The sequence below is a fragment of the Schistocerca americana genome, chromosome 3, assembly GCF_021461395.2.
Source record: "Schistocerca americana isolate TAMUIC-IGC-003095 chromosome 3, iqSchAmer2.1, whole genome shotgun sequence".
Classification (NCBI taxonomy): Eukaryota; Metazoa; Arthropoda; class Insecta; order Orthoptera; family Acrididae; genus Schistocerca; species Schistocerca americana.
Genome location: NC_060121.1, coordinates 923,511,937 through 923,535,123, shown reverse-complemented (window position 1 = coordinate 923,535,123; position 23,187 = coordinate 923,511,937). Strand labels below are relative to the sequence as shown.

General features: G+C 44.2%; 1 protein-coding gene across 2 annotated transcripts in view; it reads left to right on the top strand.

The window, feature by feature from the left end:
- LOC124606332 (adenylate cyclase type 2) overlaps positions 1 to 23,187 on the top strand; it is a 338,520-nt gene that overhangs the window by 25,602 nt on the left and 289,731 nt on the right. For both annotated transcript variants that reach the window (XM_047138315.1, XM_047138314.1), the window contains exon 2: positions 20,973 to 21,167. In XM_047138315.1, the coding sequence (XP_046994271.1) occupies positions 20,973 to 21,167 (195 nt within the window). The remainder of the gene's footprint in view (positions 1 to 20,972; positions 21,168 to 23,187) is intronic.

The window sequence follows — 23,187 nt, the reverse complement described above, 5'->3', positions numbered from 1 at the left end:
TAATCACAGCTTACAATACCTAATCAGCAGGGGGATTTGGCAAGGACAAACAACCCCCCAGAAGCGCAAGGAAATGTTAGGATACAGGAGTCTACTGAGATTCTCAATTACGTGACGCTTATCGGAAAAATTACTTGTTGCAATAATGCAGATGTAGGAAAATGTGCAAAAAGCATACCGTACACACAATAGCTGCGGTGATTCAGCGTGGGCTAGATAATCCATCGTCGAGTTCGAATTTAAAGTTGTTTCAGACCATGACATGATGGCTCCCAGGTAGTAGACTCCACGTAGGCTTTCAGACAAAGTAAGCACCACGACATAACCCAATAAGTTGCATTAGAATGTTGTTGTTGTTGTGGTCTTCAGTCCTGAGACTGGTTTGATGCAGCTCTCCATGCTACTCTATCCTGTGCAAGCTTTTTCATCTCCCAGTACCTACTGCAACCTACATCCTTCTGAATCTGCTTAGTGTATTCATCTCTTGGTCTCCCTCTACGATTTTTACCCTCCACGCTGCCCTCAAATACTAAATTGGTGATCCCTTGATGCCTCAGAACATGTCCTACCAACCGATCCCTTCTTCTGGTCAAGTTGTGCCACAAACTTCTCTTCTCCCCAATCCTATTCAATACTTCCTCATTAGTTATGTGATCTACCCATCTAATCTTCAGCATTCTTCTGTAGCACCACATTTCGAAAGCTTCTATTATCTTATTGTACAAACTATTTATCGTCCATGTTTCACTTCCATACATGGCTACACTCCATACAAATACTTTCAGAAATGACTTCCTGACACTTAAATCTATACTCGATGTTAACAAATTTCTCTTCTTCAGAAACGCTTTCCTTGCCATTGCCAGACTACATTTTATATCCTCTCTACTTCGACCATCATCAGTTATTTTGCTACCCAAATAGCAAAACTCCTTTACTACTTTAAGTGCCTCATTTCCTAATCTAATTCCCTCAGCATCACCCGACTTATTTAGACTACATTCCATTATCCTTGTTTTGCTTTTGTTGATGTTCATTTTATATCCTCCTTTCAAGACACTGTCCATTCCATTCAACTGCTCTTCCAAGTCCTTTGCTGTCTCTGACAGAATTACAATGTCATCGGCGAACCTCAAAGTTTTTATTTCTTCTCCATGAATTTTAATAGCTACTCCGAATTTTTCTTTTGTTTCCTTTACTGCTTGCTCAATATACAGATTGAACAACATCGTGGAGAGGCTACAACCCTGTCTTACTCCCATCCCAACCACTGCTTCCCTTTCATGTCTCTCGACTCTTATGACTGCCATCTGGTTTCTGTACAAATTGTAAATAGCCTTTCGCTCCCTGTATTTTACCCCTGCCACCTTTAGAATTTGAAAGAGAGTATTCCAGTCAACATTGTCAAAAGCTTTCACTAAGTCTACAAATGCTAGAAATGTAGGTTTGCCTTTCCTTAATCTTTCTTCTAAGATAAGTCGTAAGGTCAGTATTGCCTCACGTGTTCCAGTGTTTCTACGGAATCCAAACTGATCTTCTCCGAGGTTGGCTTCTACTAGTTTTTCCATTCGTCTGTAAAGAATTCGTGTTAGTATTTTGCAGCTGTGACTTATTAAACTGATAGTTCGGTAATTTTCACATCTGTCAACACCTGCTTTCTTTCGGATTGGAACATTAGAATAGTAGGCGAAATCTCTTCTGACGCATTCACCAACGAAAAAGATAGACTACGGATATATTTGTGCAATCTGAGTGGCTTCTAACTGGATCCACACTCTCGTGGCACATCACACAAAAAAATACCCCGAAATCGAGCAGTTACTTTAGAAATATATATCAAAATGACAAGCAAACTCTTCCGGCAGCATTTCAGAAGGACAAGGAACTACTCTTAATGCACTCATGGTGTATCACACAAAGAAGATAGCATAAAATTGGACAATTAGATCAGCAGTCTATATCAGAATAGCAGACAAAACACTTCTGTCATGTTTTAAAGAGAAGAGGATACACAATGAAAGCACCTATTCCGTTTTTAGCCCATCTAACTGGCCTCCGACTCATGTCGTAAAGCGGGCAACGAAAGGTGTCACAGTGCTGAAAAATTTAATCCGCTCTTTCTTTTGGAATAGCAAGAAAAACGCTTTCTGCTTCGTATTAGAGAAAATAATATCCCATTATGCATTTAGACTATATCCTGAGAAGCCCAGAGACGCTTATAACGTCTCCTCCGCCGATGTGTAGCCTACCTAAACCCTGCAGTGCGGCCGTCCTCTGGCAGCCAGTAAAGGAATAACCTTGACTTGACAACTCGGAGTCGCTCACTTTACCTGTGTCATTGTAGACTGAATGATACCTCGCAGATTCTCTGCCTAGCAACTGTGTTAGCAAAATAGTTCCGAAGCCGCGCTCCTCAGTTGCATTGAAATGAGCCGTACGACTGTTAAAGGTACCCCAGAAAGGATCCGAAACTTCTTCTTTTCAGCGATCACAGGTCCTGTAGGCCACGTGCTGCATCCAACGACCTGCTTCCACTCTAAATCCATTATTCGAGGCATGTCGTTGATGTGCGCCAATATGCATAAAATGTTCTGGCCGCGTTACGAGCGCTGCGCAGGTTAAGTTTCGTATTGGGGCTGCCATCTCATAGCTTCCAAGCTTGCTCAGTAATATTTTGGATTACCATTTCCTAGGCAGAATGCCTTTCCCAGGCTCCGAGCTACGATTACTATATACAACAAAGAAACAAAGAAAAAACAGCCATTCTGATCCACAGAATGCTAGTTATTTCCCCGATATCGTAGTTCACTTGCAGTGATATTACAAAACCGCCGGACCTGCACAGAAGTTTGTTTTTATTTGAATGGCGACCAGTTTCGGACTTATGTCCATTATCGAGCTAGTCTGTCATAAAACCAGAACGTAGAAAGACTTACATGGATGTCTTGATAATGGGCAAAAGTCATGAACTGGTCGCCATTTAAATAACAACAAACTGTATGCAAATTTGAGGGTTTTGTAATTTCATTGAATCATAGTAAGTTGCTGCCTTCTGCCAACCAGCATTCTGGAAGTGAGTAGATCTCTTTCGTCTTTACATCGCGAAGTCTGTAGGCATCTTAAAAGTCGACGCATTTCATATTTGTTCTAAAAATTATATGTCTCCTTTAAGAAATAAAGCCGAATTGTATGCAAGAACTGTTCCTTGAAAACTGAGATCACAAAATGGAGATGACTGAAATCATTTTGAGGTGCCACGATGAAATGTATTGCTGGGTTTGTGTTGTAGCGTATTGTGCGGTGATGTGGCTGTGATGCACCATGGTGAGATGAGATTCTGCCACACGTTGGCAGTTTTATAAACAGACCAATCGGTCATTACTGGGCAAATGAATATTTCTCATATTTCCGTTGAAAAGGAGAAATTACATCCGAAGATGGTGCAGAATTTATGCGTCTTGATTTGTTGGTCCGTAGCGTTTCCATAAAACAATAAACTGAAAAAAGTATCTGGGGACGTTGTGAGACTGTGTGTGGCCAGAAGTTCCTACGTGGGATCTGAAACATAACAAGTTTATAAATAGGAATCACACTCTACGATGTATAATAATAGTACAAAGAATACTTTCGAATTATAATATCTAATGGCTATGTAAGATATCATTTTCGATTCCCGATTTAAAAAGAAAGTTAATCAAGCATTATCAGTTGAAATGGCAGGGTGCAAAGCTATTGTTACTCTATTGTATTCCGTTGCTCGTGCGTGTAGTTTAATTGTTATGTATGTTAAATGAAGTCATTTAGTTCTTTATCAGTTTTCCGGACCTAGAGGATAAATAAATGATTACAGGTCGTCATGTATTCTAGCTAATTATTTACCATATTTATTCCCCTTTATCTTGTCTTAATTTCTTAAGTATCTAGTATCCTGAGGAGACCTTATCGCCAGTAATCCCAGCATAAAAGTTCTTATAATGTGGTGTATCTGGATATTGTCAATCTCTGTGAATTCTGCGTTGAATCTGTATTAGCGCTTACCTACATGGTATCTACAGGGTGCTACAAAAAGGTACGGCCAAACTTTCGGGAAACATTCCTCATACACAAAGAAAGAAAATGTTATGTGGACATGTGTCCGGAAACGCTTACTTTCCATGTTAGAGCTCATTTTATTACTTCTCTTCAAATCACATTAATCATGGAATGGAAACACACAGCAACAGAACGTACCAGCGTGACTTCAAACACTTTGTTACAGGAAATGTTCAAAATGTCCTCCGTTAGCGAGGATACATGCATCCACCCTCCGTCGCATGGAATCCCTGATGCGCTGATGCAGCCCTGGAGAATGGCGTATTGTATCACAGCCGTCCACAATACGAGCACGAAGAGTCTCTACATTTGGTACCGGGGTTGCGTAGACAAGAGCTTTCAAATGCCCCCACAAATGAAAGTCAAGAGGGTTGAGGTCAGGAGAGCGTGGAGGCCATGGAATTTGTCCGCCTCTACCAATCCATCGGTCACCGAATCTGTTGTTGAGAAGCGTACGAACACTTCGACTGAAATGTGCAGGAGCTCCATCGCACATGAACCACATGTTGTGTCGTACTTGTAAAGGCACATGTTCTAGCAGCACAGGTAGAGTATCCCGTATGAAATCATGATAACGTGCTCCATTGAGCGTAGGTGGAAGAACGAAACTAAAATGAGCTCTAACATGGAAATTAAGCATTTTCCGACACATGTCCACATAACATCTTTTCTTTATTTGTGTGTGCCGTACCTTTTTGTAACACCCTGTATATGGACAGTTCCAGTGGTCGCCTCACTCGCAGCTCTGTCGCTGGAAACCTGAGGAGTTTCATCCCCAGAAGCGACCACCTGTAGCGCCTGCTTTACGTTTGACACAGCACTTCTTCTTTTTGAATATTATCGTGGGAATATCTCCGATACTGCGATTAACAACACGTGCGGAGTATCTGTGTGTTCCGTCTAGACAAATAACACCTCCCACAGATTGTCTCTGTTTGCAAGAGACTGTTTCCTGTGTGTGAACGGCTTCGAGTCCCCTCAGAGACAGACATCATTGTATTAGGGATATTTCCTCACCAGTGCAAAACTGGAGACTTTACAAAGGGTCGTCCTCGCACTGCGCTTGTTTGTGTTATAGGAAGAAACGAAGATTAGGGTTTAACGTCCCGTCGACAGCGAGGTCATTATAGACGGAGTACAAGCTCGAATTACGAAAATATGCCCTTCCAAAAGAACCGTTTGTAACCTCCCCCCTCACTTATCGACCTTAATGACAGTGAAAAATTAAACCGCGTGTACCTAATGGAAATTTGGGAAAAGCAATCGTCACCGAAGTTAATCTATCGGTAAAGAGGGAGGAAAGGGTTACATCTAAATGAAAGGAAAAATGCAAATGAAACTGGTGGAAATTAATTTTGAAAAGGGGTAAAGTTAATAAAGAAAGTAAATGTGCGGCCGTTACGTTAACAATTAACTAGCGGTAATTAGATATTTGAGATTTGGGGGAAATCACGGTCGCCAGTCCTAAGGACAATTACTATAGTAACTGAAAAAGAAAGGTTATTACACATATAATTAACACTAGAAGCGTGGCAACTGAAGGTTGACACGTGTAGTGTGAAAACTGAAAGTTTGTGAGAAGTAATAAATTTCGCTACACTCTGACTTAATTTAGCAAAAGAATTAATAAAACCGGAAAATCGAAAGTCAATTTAGTGACTGAAGTTAATAGTGAGCTTTCTTTCTGAAGCACATCGAAATCCAATAAAATACGGTTAGTCTTGGACTACCTCAACAATCATTTCAAAAGCAACTTGACTCTACGCTATTTAGAAACAAGAGATTTAACTTTGAACTTGAATTAAATGATTCTGAACTATTAACAATAGTAAAATTTAGTACGTACCAAGCTGAGCTGCAGTCACAGGTAAGCTAAAATATGCTAACAAAACTCGCACTCTAAATTTGTGCTCGTGTAACCTAAATATTGTAGCCAGCTACTGAACTTTGAAATTAAAGCAGTGAAATCTAATTATATTATTTTAATGCTGGCGTTTGAATTTCAACGACACTCGGGTTCATTTCGGAAAAGGAAGGGACCCTGCTTGGCAATGCAATTGGGACAATGAGCAACAAAGGTTCATGCTACGTTGCTGTAATTTTGCGAGGCAAACGGAACAATTTGAAAAGCTGAGGTCTGCCATACAGTTCTGAAACTTTACGTGCTTTTAGTCTTCCTTGTTGGTTGATTGAAGGTTTGAAGCCGTCGATCGAGGAGGTGGCGACAGTCACTCATTGTCGGCCGTCGCTGTTGCAGAAGCTGGATGTTGGCGCGCCTTCTTCTCGACACGGTCACCAGGCGAAACGGGCTCTTGATGTGCGCCAGCTAATGCTTCCCGTCCGCGGCACCATGTCAGAAACTATCATCGCGAGTCGAGCGCAATTACATGCTGCCAAACCCCGAAAGCGCGGCAACTCGCGGGAGCGTCACACAACACCTGCTCCACTCGCTACTCCCGCCAGACTCCCCCTGTTCTGCCCGCGCTCCACGCGGCAGAGTTAACACTACCAAAGATCCTACACACTTTGATTCGTCACACGACCTATCGACGTAATCGTTCGATAGCAGTTTTCCCTAGGCAAGACCCAGCGTAAAAATACAAATAATATTTACGAAACAAACCAATTATACATCGACATGAGTGCATAAATATATATATACAAACAGTAAAACAATTACAATATATAAAGAGACAGAAATGTCATATCTTGAGGTAACAAAACAAGGAAAAAAAATAATAGTACAATAGATGGAAATAGGAGTGTATGCACTTCCGGCGTTACACGTGCCCCACATTGTCTGAGGATGTTCGTGTAACGTAAACAGACTCAGAAAATGTCCCAAAAAAGAAACAGCGGAAATGCATATGCTCAAAACATCAACAAAATTTAGCATTCGTCTAATTAATCATAAATCAATTTTTAGACCATAATAATTGAGTGGGGACACTCCTAATCTTATTCCACTCTGTCATCTTGCACAAAATAAAACAGGTTGACAACATATTAAAATTCATAGAAGATATAGAAAATGGTTTAGCTATTCCAAAATCATTAAAATTCGTAACACTATGAGAAATGGAATACTATTTGCAAAATTAATCAGAGTACATGGTCATAAAAACAGGTAGATCAAAATACGCAAGTTAATAATTAATTACATAGAATACACATTTTTACATAACCTTTTCATAATTAATATCTCGTCATGAGATTCCACTTAACGCTAAACAAGAAAATAATATTCAGTAGATCGAAAAAACATAAATATTGACAGCAGAATTCTTTCACATCAGCTGTCCGGGAAGAAAAACTATTCCGCCTTTCGTACTCGCAAGTACAAAGAATGCCGACAGCGGCACAAGAGCTAACAGCGGCACAAGAGCCGACAGCGGCTCGCCTCGCCAGTATTGTTGCGCCCGCGTGTGCGGCACGCTTGATCTCACTCGCCCTTGTGACGGCGTTTCCAGAACGTCCGTTTCACTGAATTCTTTAGGAAAAACTCACTCCCGAGTAATCTCAAGGAGTCCCTTAATACTATCACAGTGGATAACTCAACACTGTCCATCATCACACGCATGTACTAGCCTGAAACTTAAAACAGCGTCTAAGTACATCGGCAATGACTAGTAAAACACATATTCATGAAATCTTACAGCTAGTTACAAAATCATATTTACGTTGCTTAATCTACTGTGACTCAGCTGAAAACTTAAATTAGCAGCTTGGATTTTTCAATTGATAAATAATCACTCTCTCTTAAATCATTTAGTCAAAATTAATTACTTATTAATTACAACTTCTTTAATGTCCTCTTGGTCAGTCAAAATCATGGCAATCTAGCAAACCTTAAATCTTACACTCTATATTTACATATTGTACAAATTACCCATTGTGTGGTATTAATCGATCCTAGGTTGGTACAATTTCAAATCTATTATATTTCGTATACCTAACAGCTTTCCAGAGCTTGGATACTCTAAGCAATAAGCATTTGTGTGAGGTATACCAATGACTTTATATGGTCCATTATAAACAAACTTAAATTTAGAGATTTCATTGTCTATCTCGCTCGATTTCTCATGAGCTTTTACAAGTACTAAGTCTCCGATCGCAAACTTAGCAAAACGCGCTTTAGCGTCATGACGACGTATGCGAGCATCGGCTTTAAGCTTCATTACTTCTCGCAAACGATCTTTTTTCACACCAATACTAATGTCAATCCGTGGAGGGAATTTGATTATCTCTTCCACTAAACTTTTACTTCTGTCATCCAACAGGATTTCCTCTGGAGAAAATCCCGTCGATTCATGTCTCAAGGTGTTCATAATTCTCTCAAATACTGCTACATATTTGCCCCATGCCCTATGGTTGTGATGGCAATAGGTACGGCACAGTCGGCCTAGCTCGCGCATATACCTCTCAGCGGGATTCCCAGCCGGACAATAAGCTGAAATATGGATCACCTCGACCCCATTACTTTCCAAGCCTTCATTCCACAACTTAGAAGTAAATTGTGCCCCATTGTCTGATAGAATCGCCTTGGGCTTACCAATATGAACAAAATAATCGTTCACAAGCTTGCTATAGACTGCTTTGGCTGTAGCTTTCCTAATCGGGTATAGTTTGATGAACTTGGAAAAAGCTTCTAGCACTACTAAAATGTAAGCAAAGTTTCCTGATGACTTGGGCAAAGGTCCGTACAAGTCCACGCACAGTAACTCAAAGGTGTCGTTAGGCCTTATACTTTGCATAGGACCACGACTCGTACAGTTGGTAACCTTCACCTTCTGACATAAATCGCAAGTTTTCACTCTGTCAGTAACTCGTTTTAACATGTTGTTGAAATGCACTACTTCACTCAGCTTTTCCGTACATTTCTTTGGTCCACAGTGACCATACGCCAAATGGTAGTAGTCTATTATTTCCGTGACGTATTTGCTGGGCCAGCATACCCGCCAAATATTACTATCTTCACCCTTACGTATGTACAAGATATGATCGTATATCTTGTAATACTTCCTTAATTTCTCTCCTTCTGGACTCTTTTCATCATATCGGGTTTTCACCATATTTAAACAACCATCCTCGTTCTGATGACGACGTAGATTCTTACAAATGTTCATTATTAATTTACGTCCCTCAACTTCTTTAAAATAGTACAATTTGACCACTCCATCTGCCTCATCTTTCAATAGACCTTGATTAGACTCGGGCAACCGCGACAGCGCATCCGCTACGCAATTGTCGGTCCCTTTTACGTAACAGATGTCATAGTTAAATTGCTGTAAATACAGCGACCACCTAGTCAGTCTTTCGTGAAGTAGTTTACAATCCTTCAGATAAGTGAGCGCCTTATGGTCCGTATGAATAATCACCTTACGGTCCCATAGGTAACCCTTGAACTTCTTGAATCCCCACACGATAGCGAAACACTCTTTCTCAGAAATCGTGTAGTTTCGCTCACTTTTTGATAAAGTTCGACTCGCGAACGCTATCGTCCGGTGTTCCTTATCCTCTCCTTTACCAACTTCTTGGAACACTTCTACCCCCACCCCGTAATTCGACGAATCCGTTCCCAGATGGAAGGGTAGCGATAAATCAGGATGAAATAGTATGTTAGATCTTAACAACTCGTCTTTTAATCTCTCGAAAGCGGTTTGACACCCGTCAGTCCACACAAACGGAACATTTTTGCGCAAGAGGTTATTCAAATTTTCATCATTAAACACTTGTCCTTTTACAAATTTACGGTAAAATCCTGTGAGCCCTAGAAAACTTTTTAACTGTTTCCTAGACTTGGGTGGAGGACAATTCTTTATTGCCTCTAGTTTCTCTGGGTCTTTCGTAATACCAGCAGTGGTAATTACATGCCCTAAAAATTTCAGTTCCTGCTTCACAAATTCGCATTTCTTTAGCTTTAGAGTCATTCCGCCACGGCGCAATGCTCTAAAAACTTCATCTAACAGGTCACAATGGTCATGCCAAGTGGCATTGGCCAACAATAGGTCGTCAACATATACAGTTAATCTTGAACTCAAAGCCGGTCCTAGCACTTTATCTAGGGCCCTGATGAACACGGACACAGATATATTAAGTCCAAACGGCAGTACTCTATACTGATAACACCTGCCCGCAAACAAGAAGGCGGTGTATGGCCTAGATTCTTCTTCGAGTTCTATTTGCCAGTAACTAGCTGTCAGATCGAGGCTAGTCATGAACTTAACGTCATGAAAACGTTGCAAAATCTCCTCCATACTCTCTGGTCTGTCTGTTTCACGTTGAACGACCCTATTCAACGTGCGTGCGTCAATCACAATACGCACACTACCATCCCGTTTTGCTACAATGACCAAACCGTTATTGTATGGACTTGTACTTCTTTCAATCACTCCCCATTCGATCATCTTATCTATCTCCCGCTGCACTGCTTCCTTTTTGGACAGCGGTATAGCATACGGTCTCACGAAGAATGGTTCGTGCGGAATTACATGCAACTTGCATTTATATCCTTCCACAAGACCCGGTTTGTCTGAAAACACACTCTTATTCCTCATTATTACTTCATACAGGCCTCGTCTTTGTTCGTGTGTTACGTTTGACACACCGTCTACAATACTTTCCAATTCACTTTCTACACTATTGTCAATGCCGAGATTCCTCACATTACAGTAGTTCAAATTCATACCTACGTCAATACCATTCGGCCAGTTCACAATGTGTATAGGCTGGTATTGCCTATGCACACCGTCTCCTGCCTCGTCAAAACTAACTACTATTGTTTTATCTTGGGACGTACATGTCAACGTTTTGCTTTCGCAGTTAATCACTGCACGGTACTTTAACAGCCAATCTAACCCGATAATTACTTCCGTAGTTAAGTCTGGCACGACGACAAACTCTTGTTCAAATCGTGCCCCACATATCTCGAAGTTGACAAAAATCTGTTTTGTGACCGGTTTACTGGCCTTCCCAGTAGCACCGATAATTTTCACTCCTGTTACTGGCATAACTACGATGCCAGGTCTGTCTTTCAGTAACTCAAATATTTTCCCAGATACAGCACTCAATTCTGCACCGGTGTCAATCAACACGTTTAGTTGTAGGTCGTGCATATTAACAGACACTACTATCTGTCTACACTTGTCCTTGACTGTTTCTTTATTTTCCCACAGTAAATCCTCGTCTATATCCAGGTCATTCCAGAAAAAACCATCCGGCTTTGATCCTAAATCCGGCTTATCTGGCGGCTTTTTCAGCCTCTGTTCACATACAGTTTTAATTTCAACACGTCTGTCCTGAGGCTTAGTCTGTAGCGTCGCCTCCAATACCGAAACCTTTTCCTGTAACTCGTCAACTAGTGAGTGTTGCTTTGCTATCAATTCACTAATTGTCACCTTCGTTGATTCCTCTTTAATCAGATTGATCTCATCTGCCAATCTACCTGGAGACATGTGCCCAGTAGTATCTGCAATTACTTCCTCTGGATCTGCGCAACCCACACTGTTATCTTCTGACCGTATAATGTCAGCTCTAACCTCATACACGCTGTAATCTACGTGCTTTTCTACCAATCGTGTTCGGCTATCACTAAAATTTTCGTAATCTTTCTCCTTAATACTCTCGCAATGTTTAAACTGGATGTTCGCGTCGGATGGGTCGGCTACTTCTACCATTACAACTTTCGGTAAAGTCTGCCGGTTAGGGCCAGAACTTTCTATCACTTCACAATCACTATCTTCCTGCGGGACGAGACGCGGCAAATCCTGCCCGCGCTCCCCATAAACATTCTCCCGTACAGGCCCCTATAATCTCTTAGTTCGTCGTATAAGCGACCGAACTGCCTTAACCAGACCTCATCCCTCTCTGCATCCCCTCGCTCGATGACGGACGTTTTATCCGACATCTGATCTTCTTTCAACACTTGCGAATCATTCTTAAACTCAATCTCCAGTTCCGCTGTGGGTATTACAGCTGCCACTTTATAGTCGATTTCCGGAACACTACTTAAATTGTTCTCACTGACAGTGAATGTATTTTCTACTGCCGTGTCTACAGCTGATCTACTACTTGTGGGCGCACTCCTTTCTCCTAATACTGGCACACTCTCCCGCCGTTGATTATTCCATACGGAATTTTCATAACGACGACACCTCGGTTTTCTACTGTTATTGGGCCGCCAAAATTTCTCCACGCCCGGTCGGCCCCTCACCGGCGCGGCTAATGGTTTCCCTGTCTCGTCCCAGCAGATACGCTCCCCGGATGCTGCTGAGGCGGCTGATCACACCCTCTGGCGTTATTACTATACTGCGAAGCCCGTATCACGCTAGTATGATACTGGTTTCCGTCATTCCTGTTATTATTTGCACTGTATCGATTGTCATTACGGCCCGAACCGCTATTGTTATTGCTGCCAAGATTGCGGTATGCATTATTCCCATAGTTGTCGTTGTTGTGGTTGCTGTGGTACCCGTTGTTGTTACCACGGCCTCTACCACTGTCGCGATTATTGCGCCAATTGTCCTCGTCCTCCACTCTTTCCAGGAAATCATTTATTGTCCTGTAATTGCTTCCTACGTAGCGTTTTGTATCATCTGGAAGCTTTTTGTAGAGTTCCCAGACTATTTCGGATTCCGTGCGGCGATCACGCAAATATTCCAACTTGCGGATCCAGCCCTCACAAAACTCCTTCATCGAACCGCGCGAATTCGCATCGAAAGGCCTCGATACGACAAATTCGCGCCAGACACTTTGCTGTTTGTGCTCTGACCAGTATTCAGCCAGAAACAAATTTTTAAATTCGTCAAAAGTCAGGTTCGTAATGTTGAGGTTTAAGCCCCAACGCTTGGCATCACCAGCCAACACATCAATAATCGCATTAATTTTTCTCTCATCAGTCCATGATCTGGGTAAAACTCTTTCACAATTTTTAATGAAATCCGTCGGGTGTATACCGCCTTTTTTCAAGGGGTCGAACCGCTCCTCTTTTGTCAACAACTCCGAACTATGTGCACAGATTGGCACATAGCTCTGTTTTTCGTCAAGTTTCCTTTCTAATTCCGACACCCTCGTAATCACTTGGCAAGTGGTTGTCGCAAGCGTTTCCACTTCCCTCTTTTTCTCTTTGCAGGTGTTAGCCTGCTTCGTCACTTTGGTATCTACTTCGGATACTAAAGCCTTTAAAGTTTCCACCTTCTGTTGATCCTCTTTTCTCACTAATTGAATTTGTTCCGTCACCTTATTCTCGATGATCGGAGCAACTGCGTCTCCTACACTTTTCTCGATTCTGCTAATTTCGGAATCAAAACGAGTATTTATGCTCGCAATTTCCGCCTGAACGCCTATCATTTCCTGTTTAAGGTTACCGATTTCGGTATTAATCACGACAATATCGTCTTTGATTTTATCAACTTTTGTGTTAACAACTTCAACATTGTTGTTAACAACATTAATAGCTTTGTTCTGATTGTCTAGCATTCGTTCAATTTTTTCAGACTGAGCTACTTGCTTGGCAGCCTGAGCTGCTTGCTCGGCAGCCTGAGCTTCTTGCTTGGCAGCCTGATCTTTAATTTCTGCCGATTGACTCTTGATTTCGTTAATCAAAACATTCAATAAATCAGTTAAATTCCCGGAAACCACCGGTTTTACTTCCGTAGCGGCTTCCTCTTTCATTGTCCCCCCGTATTCGTTATCAAGGGATTCAGATTTGATTTTCACTTCCGATTCCGAAACAATTTCTAAAGTCTGGAATTCCATTTCAGCTCTTTGTTGCGTTTCGGCGGTCGCATCTTTCATGCTAGCCGCCTGCCCCGGAACAATGGGTACCGCTGTGCGCGTTTCCCACTGTTCCGTATCTAAGTCTAACAAATTTTGGTAATTGTTGCCTTCACTCATTTTAATAATTTTCAATATAAATGCAAAATCTCAACTCTAATTAGGATTCCTCACACGAATATTCTCGCTGACGTATCGACCATTTCGTAACCAGTACTTTGTTACGAGATTTGCACAATGCAAAATTCGTGTCCAGAACAACCTCAAATTTGAAGATCGTCCTGTCACCAGGTCGCCACGTGTAACCTCCCCCCTCACTTATCGACCTTAATGACAGTGAAAAATTAAACCGCGTGTACCTAATGGAAATTTGGGAAAAGCAATCGTCACCGAAGTTAATCTATCGGTAAAGAGGGAGGAAAGGGTTACATCTAAATGAAAGGAAAAATGCAAATGAAACTGGTGGAAATTAATTTTGAAAAGGGGTAAAGTTAATAAAGAAAGTAAATGTGCGGCCGTTACGTTAACAATTAACTAGCGGTAATTAGATATTTGAGATTTGGGGGAAATCACGGTCGCCAGTCCTAAGGACAATTACTATAGTAACTGAAAAAGAAAGGTTATTACACATATAATTAACACTAGAAGCGTGGCAACTGAAGGTTGACACGTGTAGTGTGAAAACTGAAAGTTTGTGAGAAGTAATAAATTTCGCTACACTCTGACTTAATTTAGCAAAAGAATTAATAAAACCGGAAAATCGAAAGTCAATTTAGTGACTGAAGTTAATAGTGAGCTTTCTTTCTGAAGCACATCGAAATCCAGTAAAATACGGTTAGTCTTGGACTACCTCAACAATCATTTCAAAAGCAACTTGACTCTACGCAATTTAGAAACAAGAGATTTAACTTTGAACTTGAATTAAATGATTCTGAACTATTAACAATAGTAAAATTTAGTACGTACCAAGCTGAGCTGCAGTCACAGGTAAGCTAAAATATGCTAACAAAACTCGCACTCTAAATTTGTGCTCGTGTAACCTAAATATTGTAGCCAGCTACTGAACTTTGAAATTAAAGCAGTGAAATCTAATTATATTATTTTAATGCTGGCGTTTGAATTTCAACGACACTCGGGTTCATTTCGGAAAAGGAAGGGACCCTGCTTGGCAATGCAATTGGGACAATGAGCAACAAAGGTTCATGCTACGTTGCTGTAATTTTGCGAGGCAAACGGAACAATTTGAAAAGCTGAGGTCTGCCATACAGTTCTGAAACTTTACGTGCTTTTAGTCTTCCTTGTTGGTTGATTGAAGGTTTGAAGCCGTCGATCGAGGAGGTGGCGACAGTCACTCATTGTCGGCCGTCGCTGTTGCAGAAGCTGGATGTTGGCGCGCCTTCTTCTCGACACGGTCACCAGGCGAAACGGGCTCTTGATGTGCGCCAGCTAATGCTTCCCGTCCGCGGCACCATGTCAGAAACTATCATCGCGAGTCGAGCGCAATTACATGCTGCCAAACCCCGAAAGCGCGGCAACTCGCGGGAGCGTCACACAACACCTGCTCCACTCGCTACTCCCGCCAGACTCCCCCTGTTCTGCCCGCGCTCCACGCGGCAGAGTTAACACTACCAAAGATCCTACACACTTTGATTCGTCACACGACCTATCGACGTAATCGTTCGATAGCAGTTTTCCCTAGGCAAGACCCAGCGTAAAAATACAAATAATATTTACGAAACAAACCAATTATACATCGACATGAGTGCATAAATATATATATACAAACAGTAAAACAATTACAATATATAAAGAGACAGAAATGTCATATCTTGAGGTAACAAAACAAGGAAAAAAAATAATAGTACAATAGATGGAAATAGGAGTATATGCACTTCCGGCGTTACACGTTGTATGTTGTATGTTAACCAGGGACCTAGAAACGACGGAGAGGCTCCGTTCCCGCCGCAGTGGTCCGCAACCCCACGACGACTACCGCAGTCCACTTCATCCCTCCGCCGCCCCACACCAAACCCAGGGTTATTGTGCGGTTTGGCCCCCGGTGGACCCCCCAGGGAACGTCTCACGCCAAACGAGTGTAACCTGTATGTTTGCGTGGTAGAGTAATGGTGGTGTACGCGTACGTGGAAAACTTGTTTGCGCAGCAATCACCGACATAGTGTAACTGAGGCGGAATAAAGGGAACCAGCTCGCTTTCCCCGAGGCAGATGGAAAACCTCCTAAAATTCATCCACAGACTGGCCGGTTCACCGGACCTCGACACCAAGTCCACCAGCCGGATTCGTGCCGGGGAGCAGGCGATCCTTCCCAGGTTCAAATGGCTCTGAGCGCTATGGGACTTAACATCTATGGTCATCAGTCCCCTAGAACTTAGAACTACTTAAACCTAACTAACCTAAGGACAGCACACAACACCCAGCCATCACGAGGCAGAGAAAATCCCTGACCCCGCCGGGAATCGAACCCGTGAACCCGGGGCGCTCCTTCCCGCCCGGAAAGCCGTACGTCAGACCGCACGGCCAACCGAGCGGGCAAAAGAACCATTCGAGCATTTGCCTGGAGGGATTTAGGGATCTCAGGCAAACCCTAATTTAAGTTGGTGAGGAACGGATTCGTATCGTCGTTCTCTCGAATGGAAGTCCAGCGTGCTAACCACTGCGCCCCCTCGCTCGGCCGCTGTGTAGGGCAGGTATTGGCCATGTGCCTTCGTGCCAAGTGGGGGCCAACGAAAGTGAGGATGCCGTTTGGCAGCCAATGAGCAGCTGTTAAACTGATACGTCTTTGCACCCCTGATATACGAATTACTTGCGTATTGTGGACGGCCCAATTCTGCTTTTGCCTCATTTAGGCGTTCCTGTTAACAAAATGTTTCGCAGTGTAACGCTGTTTACATCGAAATACATAATAATGAATTCGTCTAAAACACCGGTTCGGTGACGGATTGATACGACTGGCCGGCCGGAGTGGCCGAGCGATTCTAGGAGCTTCAGTCTGGAACCGCGCGACCGCTACGGTCGCAGGTTCGAATCCTGCCTCGGGCATGGATGTGTGTGATGTCTTTAGGTTAGTTAGATTTAAGTAGTTCTAAGTTCTAGGGCACTGAAGACCTCAGATGTTAAGTCCCATAGTGCTCAAAGCCATTTGAACCATTTGATTTCTTATCAGATACGGAATTTGGATAATCCTGACAGATACAAAAGAACTATTGTCATGCAGCGGACATCTCGACCTTTATTTTCTACTTTTTCTGTATACGAGGGTTTTTTTCCTGGATATATACAGCTCTGTTGCTTGGTACGTTGAAATGCCATTAATAATTTCCTCTTAAAGGCAGCATTTAAGCCGGCCGGAGTGGACGAGCGGTTCTAGGCGCTACAGTCTGGAACCGCGAGACCGCCACGGTCGCAGGTTCGAATCCTGCCTCGCGCACGGGTGTGTCTGATGTTCTTAGGTTAGTCAGGTTTAAGTAGTTCTAAATTCTAGGGGACTGATGACCTCAGAAGTTAAGTCCCATAGTGTTCAGAGCCATTTCAACCATTTGAGCAACATTTAAGTTGTGGCTGCAGTCAGATTTGTAGCATAGCCTGAGGTCTAGGTTAGTTTGGAAGATTAAAGTTTGGTTGTGGTAGCGTAAATTCACTGTGTATCAACAAGACAAACGTATGTGTACGGGAATAGCAATGCCAATAACTGTTATAAGTCTCTGTTTCATGTTTTGTACGAATTAATTCGTATCAGTAAGTCACTGCAATGAAGATTCCGTATTTTTATTCAAAAGAACAACGACATTGAAATTAACCGGTGGGGAAAGTCGAAAACGTGATGACTGGGTGTTGTGTGATGTCCTTAGGTTAGTTAGGTTTAAGTAGTTCTACGTTCTAGGGGACTGATGACCATAGATGTTACGTCCCATAGTACTCAGAGCCATTTGAACCATTTGAATTTGAAAGTCGAAAATTTGTGCGCGGATTTTTCCGTTTCTTGCTAACTGTCGTCTTGACGGCCTCGGATAACCGTCCACTGTCCCTGACCGATCCAAAATCCCAACTTGAGCACATATTACTGACGTAGTGTCCCTGCGCATTATCATCACTACTCGCAGTGATTGGTGATTCTCGTGGAATTCGGGACTGGTTGCGCATCTTCATGGAAAGGGTCAATGGCCGCAATGGCCGTCTCACCCCATATATATATATATATATATATATATATATATATATATATATATATATATATATAGAGAGAGAGAGAGAGAGAGAGAGAGAGAGAGAGTCTCTAATAGCATTCAATATAAAAAGCACAAAGTGCTACATATATCAGTAACCAAAAGCAGAAAGTAGAATTCAGTTTCAACAATGGATTACGTGTTTACATGTATTTACAACTGCTAACGAATTGGTTTTTCTCCGAAAATTCAATTTGATCGCCCTCTACCACCTAGAATATTAACATGGCTGCTTTGTCAATTATTTGTCCTGTAATCGAGTCTAAAACATAACGTTTACGTTTATGAAATCTTCTCGGATTATCGACTCAGTCGTGGCGTCGCGTTGGCGCACTGTTTTGACGACTGTCTCACTATTCATCTTCAGGCAGACTGTCCAGTTCTTTCCTTTATAGCCGTTTAACCGCAGACTCCTACGCCAAGAGTCCAATGACGGACAAGGAGCTATTCGAAACGTTTCAACAAAACGAGACAACGACACGCCTGTATATCCAGGAAGATTTCATCAATGAAATTCGCCGAGGAAGCCTGCAGTCCCAAAGAGTGTTTCATGGTTGGCTATGCACTCAGCTGTTCCGAGAAGATAACGTCCCACAACCCGCTTGCGATGGGCGCTGCGAACATACACTCGAAGCTTAGACTGCGGACGCCCCGTCGTAAAGTCTTGCAGCTGACGCACACTTTTGTGCGTTGACGTGTGACTGGAATGAGGGCACGGCGTGTGGTGTGTTTGAAACATCCCCTTAGCAAAATTTATGAATGATTGTGCTGGTAAACCCCTTACGTTATTTGATTTTCAAACAGCTGAGCAAAACTGAACGTACTCAGACATTTCTCTATTTACTTATTCTGATCATCACTAAACTGACACACAATATTTTTAGCGCAACGCAATCTGACTTTTAATAATCCCTACAAAAGAATGGCCCTGACTAACAATAACCTATACCTTTCATGAATCACTTACCTCTCAAAAATCTTCATTACTCGAACTACTGCAATACAGTGAGCGCCAATGCTGCCAGCTAAATAAAAGATTCTAACTACTGAAGGCACTAACTACTGATAGGCATAATTAGCAAATGAGAGAATTTGATAGAGAACAAACAATGTATTTACCCTAATAGTGTTCAAAAGTCATTATATACACTCCTGGAAATGGAAAAAAGAACACATTGACACCGGTGTGTCAGACCCACCATACTTGCTCCGGACACTGCGAGAGGGCTGTACAAGCAATGACCACACGCACGGCACAGCGGACACACCAGGAACCGCGGTGTTGGCCGTCGAATGGCGCTAGCTGCGCAGCATTTGTGCACCGCCGCCGTCAGTGTCAGCCAGTTTGCCGTGGCATACGGAGCTCCATCGCAGTCTTTAACACTGGTAGCATGCCGCGACAGCGTGGACGTGAACCGTATGTGCAGTTGACGGACTTTGAGCGAGGGCGTATAGTGGGCATGCGGGAGGCCGGGTGGACGTACCTCCGAATTGCTCAACACGTGGGGCGTGAGGTCTCCACAGTACATCGATGTTGTCGCCAGTGGTCGGCGGAAGGTGCACGTGCCCGTCGACCTGGGACCGGACCGCAGCGACGCACGGATGCACGCCAAGACCGTAGGATCCTACGCAGTGCCGTAGGGGACCGCACCGCCACTTCCCAGCAAATTAGGGACACTGTTGCTCCTGGGGTATCGGCGAGGACCATTCGCAACCGTCTCCATGAAGCTGGGCTACGGTCCCGCACACCGTTAGGCCGTCTTCCGCTCACGCCCCAACATCGTGCAGCCCGCCTCCAGTGGTGTCGCGACAGGCGTGAATGGAGGGACGAATGGAGACGTGTCGTCTTCAGCGATGAGAGTCGCTTCTGCCTTGGTGCCAATGATGGTCGTATGCGTGTTTGGCGCCGTGCAGGTGAGCGCCACAATCAGGACTGCAAACGACCGAGGCACACAGGGCCAACACCCGGCATCATGGTGTGGGGAGCGATCTCCTACACTGGCCGTACACCACTGGTGATCGTCGAGGGGACACTGAATAGTGCACGGTACATTCAAACCGTCATCGAACCCATCGTTCTACCATTCCTAGACCGGCAAGGGAACTTGCTGTTCCAACAGGACAATGCACGTCCGCATGTATCCCGTGCCACCCAACGTGCTCTAGAAGGTGTAAGTCAACTACCCTGGCCAGCAAGATCTCCGGATCTGTCCCCCATTGAGCATGTTTGGGACTGGATGAAGCGTCGTCTCACGCGGTCTGCACGTCCAGCACGAACGCTGGTCCAACTGAGGCGCCAGGTGGAAATGGCATGGCAAGCTGTTCCACAGGACTACATCCAGCATCTCTACGATCGTCTCCATGGGAGAATAGCAGCCTGCATTGCTGCGAAAGGTGGATATACACTGTACTAGTGCCGACATTGTGCATGCTCTGTTGCCTGTGTCTATGTGCCTGTGGTTCTGTCAGTGTGATCATGATCTGACCCCAGGAATGTGTCAATAAAGTTTCCCATTCCTGGGACAATGAATTCACGGTGTTCTTATTTCCAGGAGTGTATATATATCAGTTCATGACATCCAGTCTTACAAAATTACTCTCTCTGATGGACACACGTCCAGATCAACCGCTCTCAAAACTCCGCCATCTCTCTTCCCACATCCACCACTGCTGGCGGCTCACCTCCAACTGCGCAACGCTACGCGCTGTTAACAGCCAACTGCCCATCACTACAATAGGCAACAACAATGCAAACCAGCCACAGAGCGCTACACAGCACAGCCAGTGATTTTCATACAGAGCGCTACGTGGCGTTACCAACATAAAAACCTAAACAGCCTACTTACATGTTGTGTTGTTGCAGCTGTTGGCGGAGGCGCTGCTGCTGGCGTGCGCGGGCGGCACGGGCCTCTACTACCGACACATGACGGAGGCGGCGCACCAGCACACGTTCGAGGGCACGCGCACCTGCATCGAGTCCCGCATCAAGCTGGAGTGCGAGAAGGAGCAGCAGGAGCAGCTGCTGCTCAGCGTCATCCCCGCCTACATCGCCGCAGAGGTCGGTGCACTGCTGCCCTCATTACACCCCACTTAGTGCTCAAGGCCTGTGTGTACTGGGTATAAGTGCAGATGTCTGAGGACGGGGTACTGAACGGCATTTCATCAGTATCTAAGTCTTTTGCAGATTAATAATAATAATAACGATTAGGTTGTTTAGTACCTGCAAGCACACGTAGCAAATGCAAGCCATTACTGTATTTACCCCTGGGCAGCGTGCCAGGCGTTGAAACGTGGATGTCTGGACACAGAACGCTTAGTCAAAATTGATAGGGGTAGTCCACTTACGCGCCCGGGTTCCCGGGTTCGATTCCCGGCGGGGTCAGGGATTTTCTCTGCCTCGTGATGACTGGGTGTTGTGTGATGTCCTTAGGTTAGTTACGTTTAAGTAGTTCTAAATTCTAGGGGACTGATGACCATAGCTGTTAAGTCCCATAGTGCTCAGAGCCATTTTTGGTAGTCCACTTAATGGTGCAGTTACGACCGTGCTCAGAACATCAAGCAGTAAGTTACGTGACGTGTTTGCAAGAAGACTGTTAGACGCAGAGAAAAGCCCAACGCAATAATGTATGTACATATTAAGGTACCTCATACGAGAGTATCTACACTTGCACTCATGCTCATAAATTAAGGATAATGCTCATATGCGGTGAACAACGCTCTAGTGGGCGGTTTGCGGGTTTAAATCACCTCGGGGTATGACCATGCGGTGCATTTGACCTGCGGCCGTCGCATTGTAGCGCTGGCAGCAGTCCACATAAGCAGAGGTGTGTTGGTGCGTGTCAGATACGGTGCAACGAGTAGGTGTGCAGACGTTTTCAGACGTGCTAATGGTGACTGTGTGTTGAAAATGGCTCAAAGAACACGTATTGATGGCGTTATGAGGGGTAGGATACTAGGGCGACTGGAAGCTGGTCAAACACAGCAGGTCGTAGTACGGGCCCACCGTGTGCCACGAAGTGTGATCTCAAGATTACGGAAACGATTCCGACAGACAGAAAACGTGACCAGGCGCTACAGTACGGGACGTCCACAGTGTACAACACCACAATACGACCAATATTTCACCATCAGTGCCTGCAGTCGGCCCCGGAGTGCTGCAGGTAGCCTCGCTCTGGATCTTACCGCAGTCACTCGAACAGTTGTCTCCAGACACACAGTCTACAGACGACTGAATAGACACGGTTTATTCGCCCGGAGACCTGCAAGGCGCATTCCACAGACCTCTGGTCACAGGAGAACCTGTAAAGTCTGGCGTCAAGAACACAGTACATGGTCATTGGAACAGTGGTCCCAGGTTATGTTCATGGACGAGTCCAGGTATAGTCTGAACCGTGATTCTCGCCGGGTTTTCATCTGGCGTGAACCAGGAACCAGAAACCAACTCCTTAACGTCCCTGAAAAGGACCTGTGTGGAGGTCGTGGTTTGATGGTGTGGGGTGGGATTATGATTGATGTACGTACACCTCTGCATGTATGTGACAGAGGAACTGTAACAGGTCAGGTTTATCGCGACGTCGTTTTGCATCAGTATGTCCGCCTTTTCAGGGTTGCAATGGGTCCGACCTTCCTCCTGATGGATGATAACGCACGGCCCCACCGAGCTGCCATCGTGGAGCAGTACCTCGAAACAGAAGGTATCATCCGAATGGAGCGGCCTGCCTGTTCTCCAGACCTAAACCCATCGAGCACGTCTGGGATGCTCTCGGTCGACGTATCGCTGCACGTCTTCAAACCCCTATGACACTTCAGGAGCTCCGACAGGCACTGGTGCAAGAAGGGAAGGCTATACTCTAGCAGCTGCTCGACCACCTGATCCAGAGTATGCTAACCCGTTGTGCGGCCTGTGTACGTGTGCATGGTGATCATATCCCATACTGATGTCGTGGTACATGCGCAGGAAACAGTGGCGTTTTGTAGCACATGTGGTTCGATACGGTTTTCTCAACTTATCACCAATACCATGGACTACCAGATCTGTGTTGTGTGTGTTCCCTATGTGCCCATGCTATTAGCGCCAG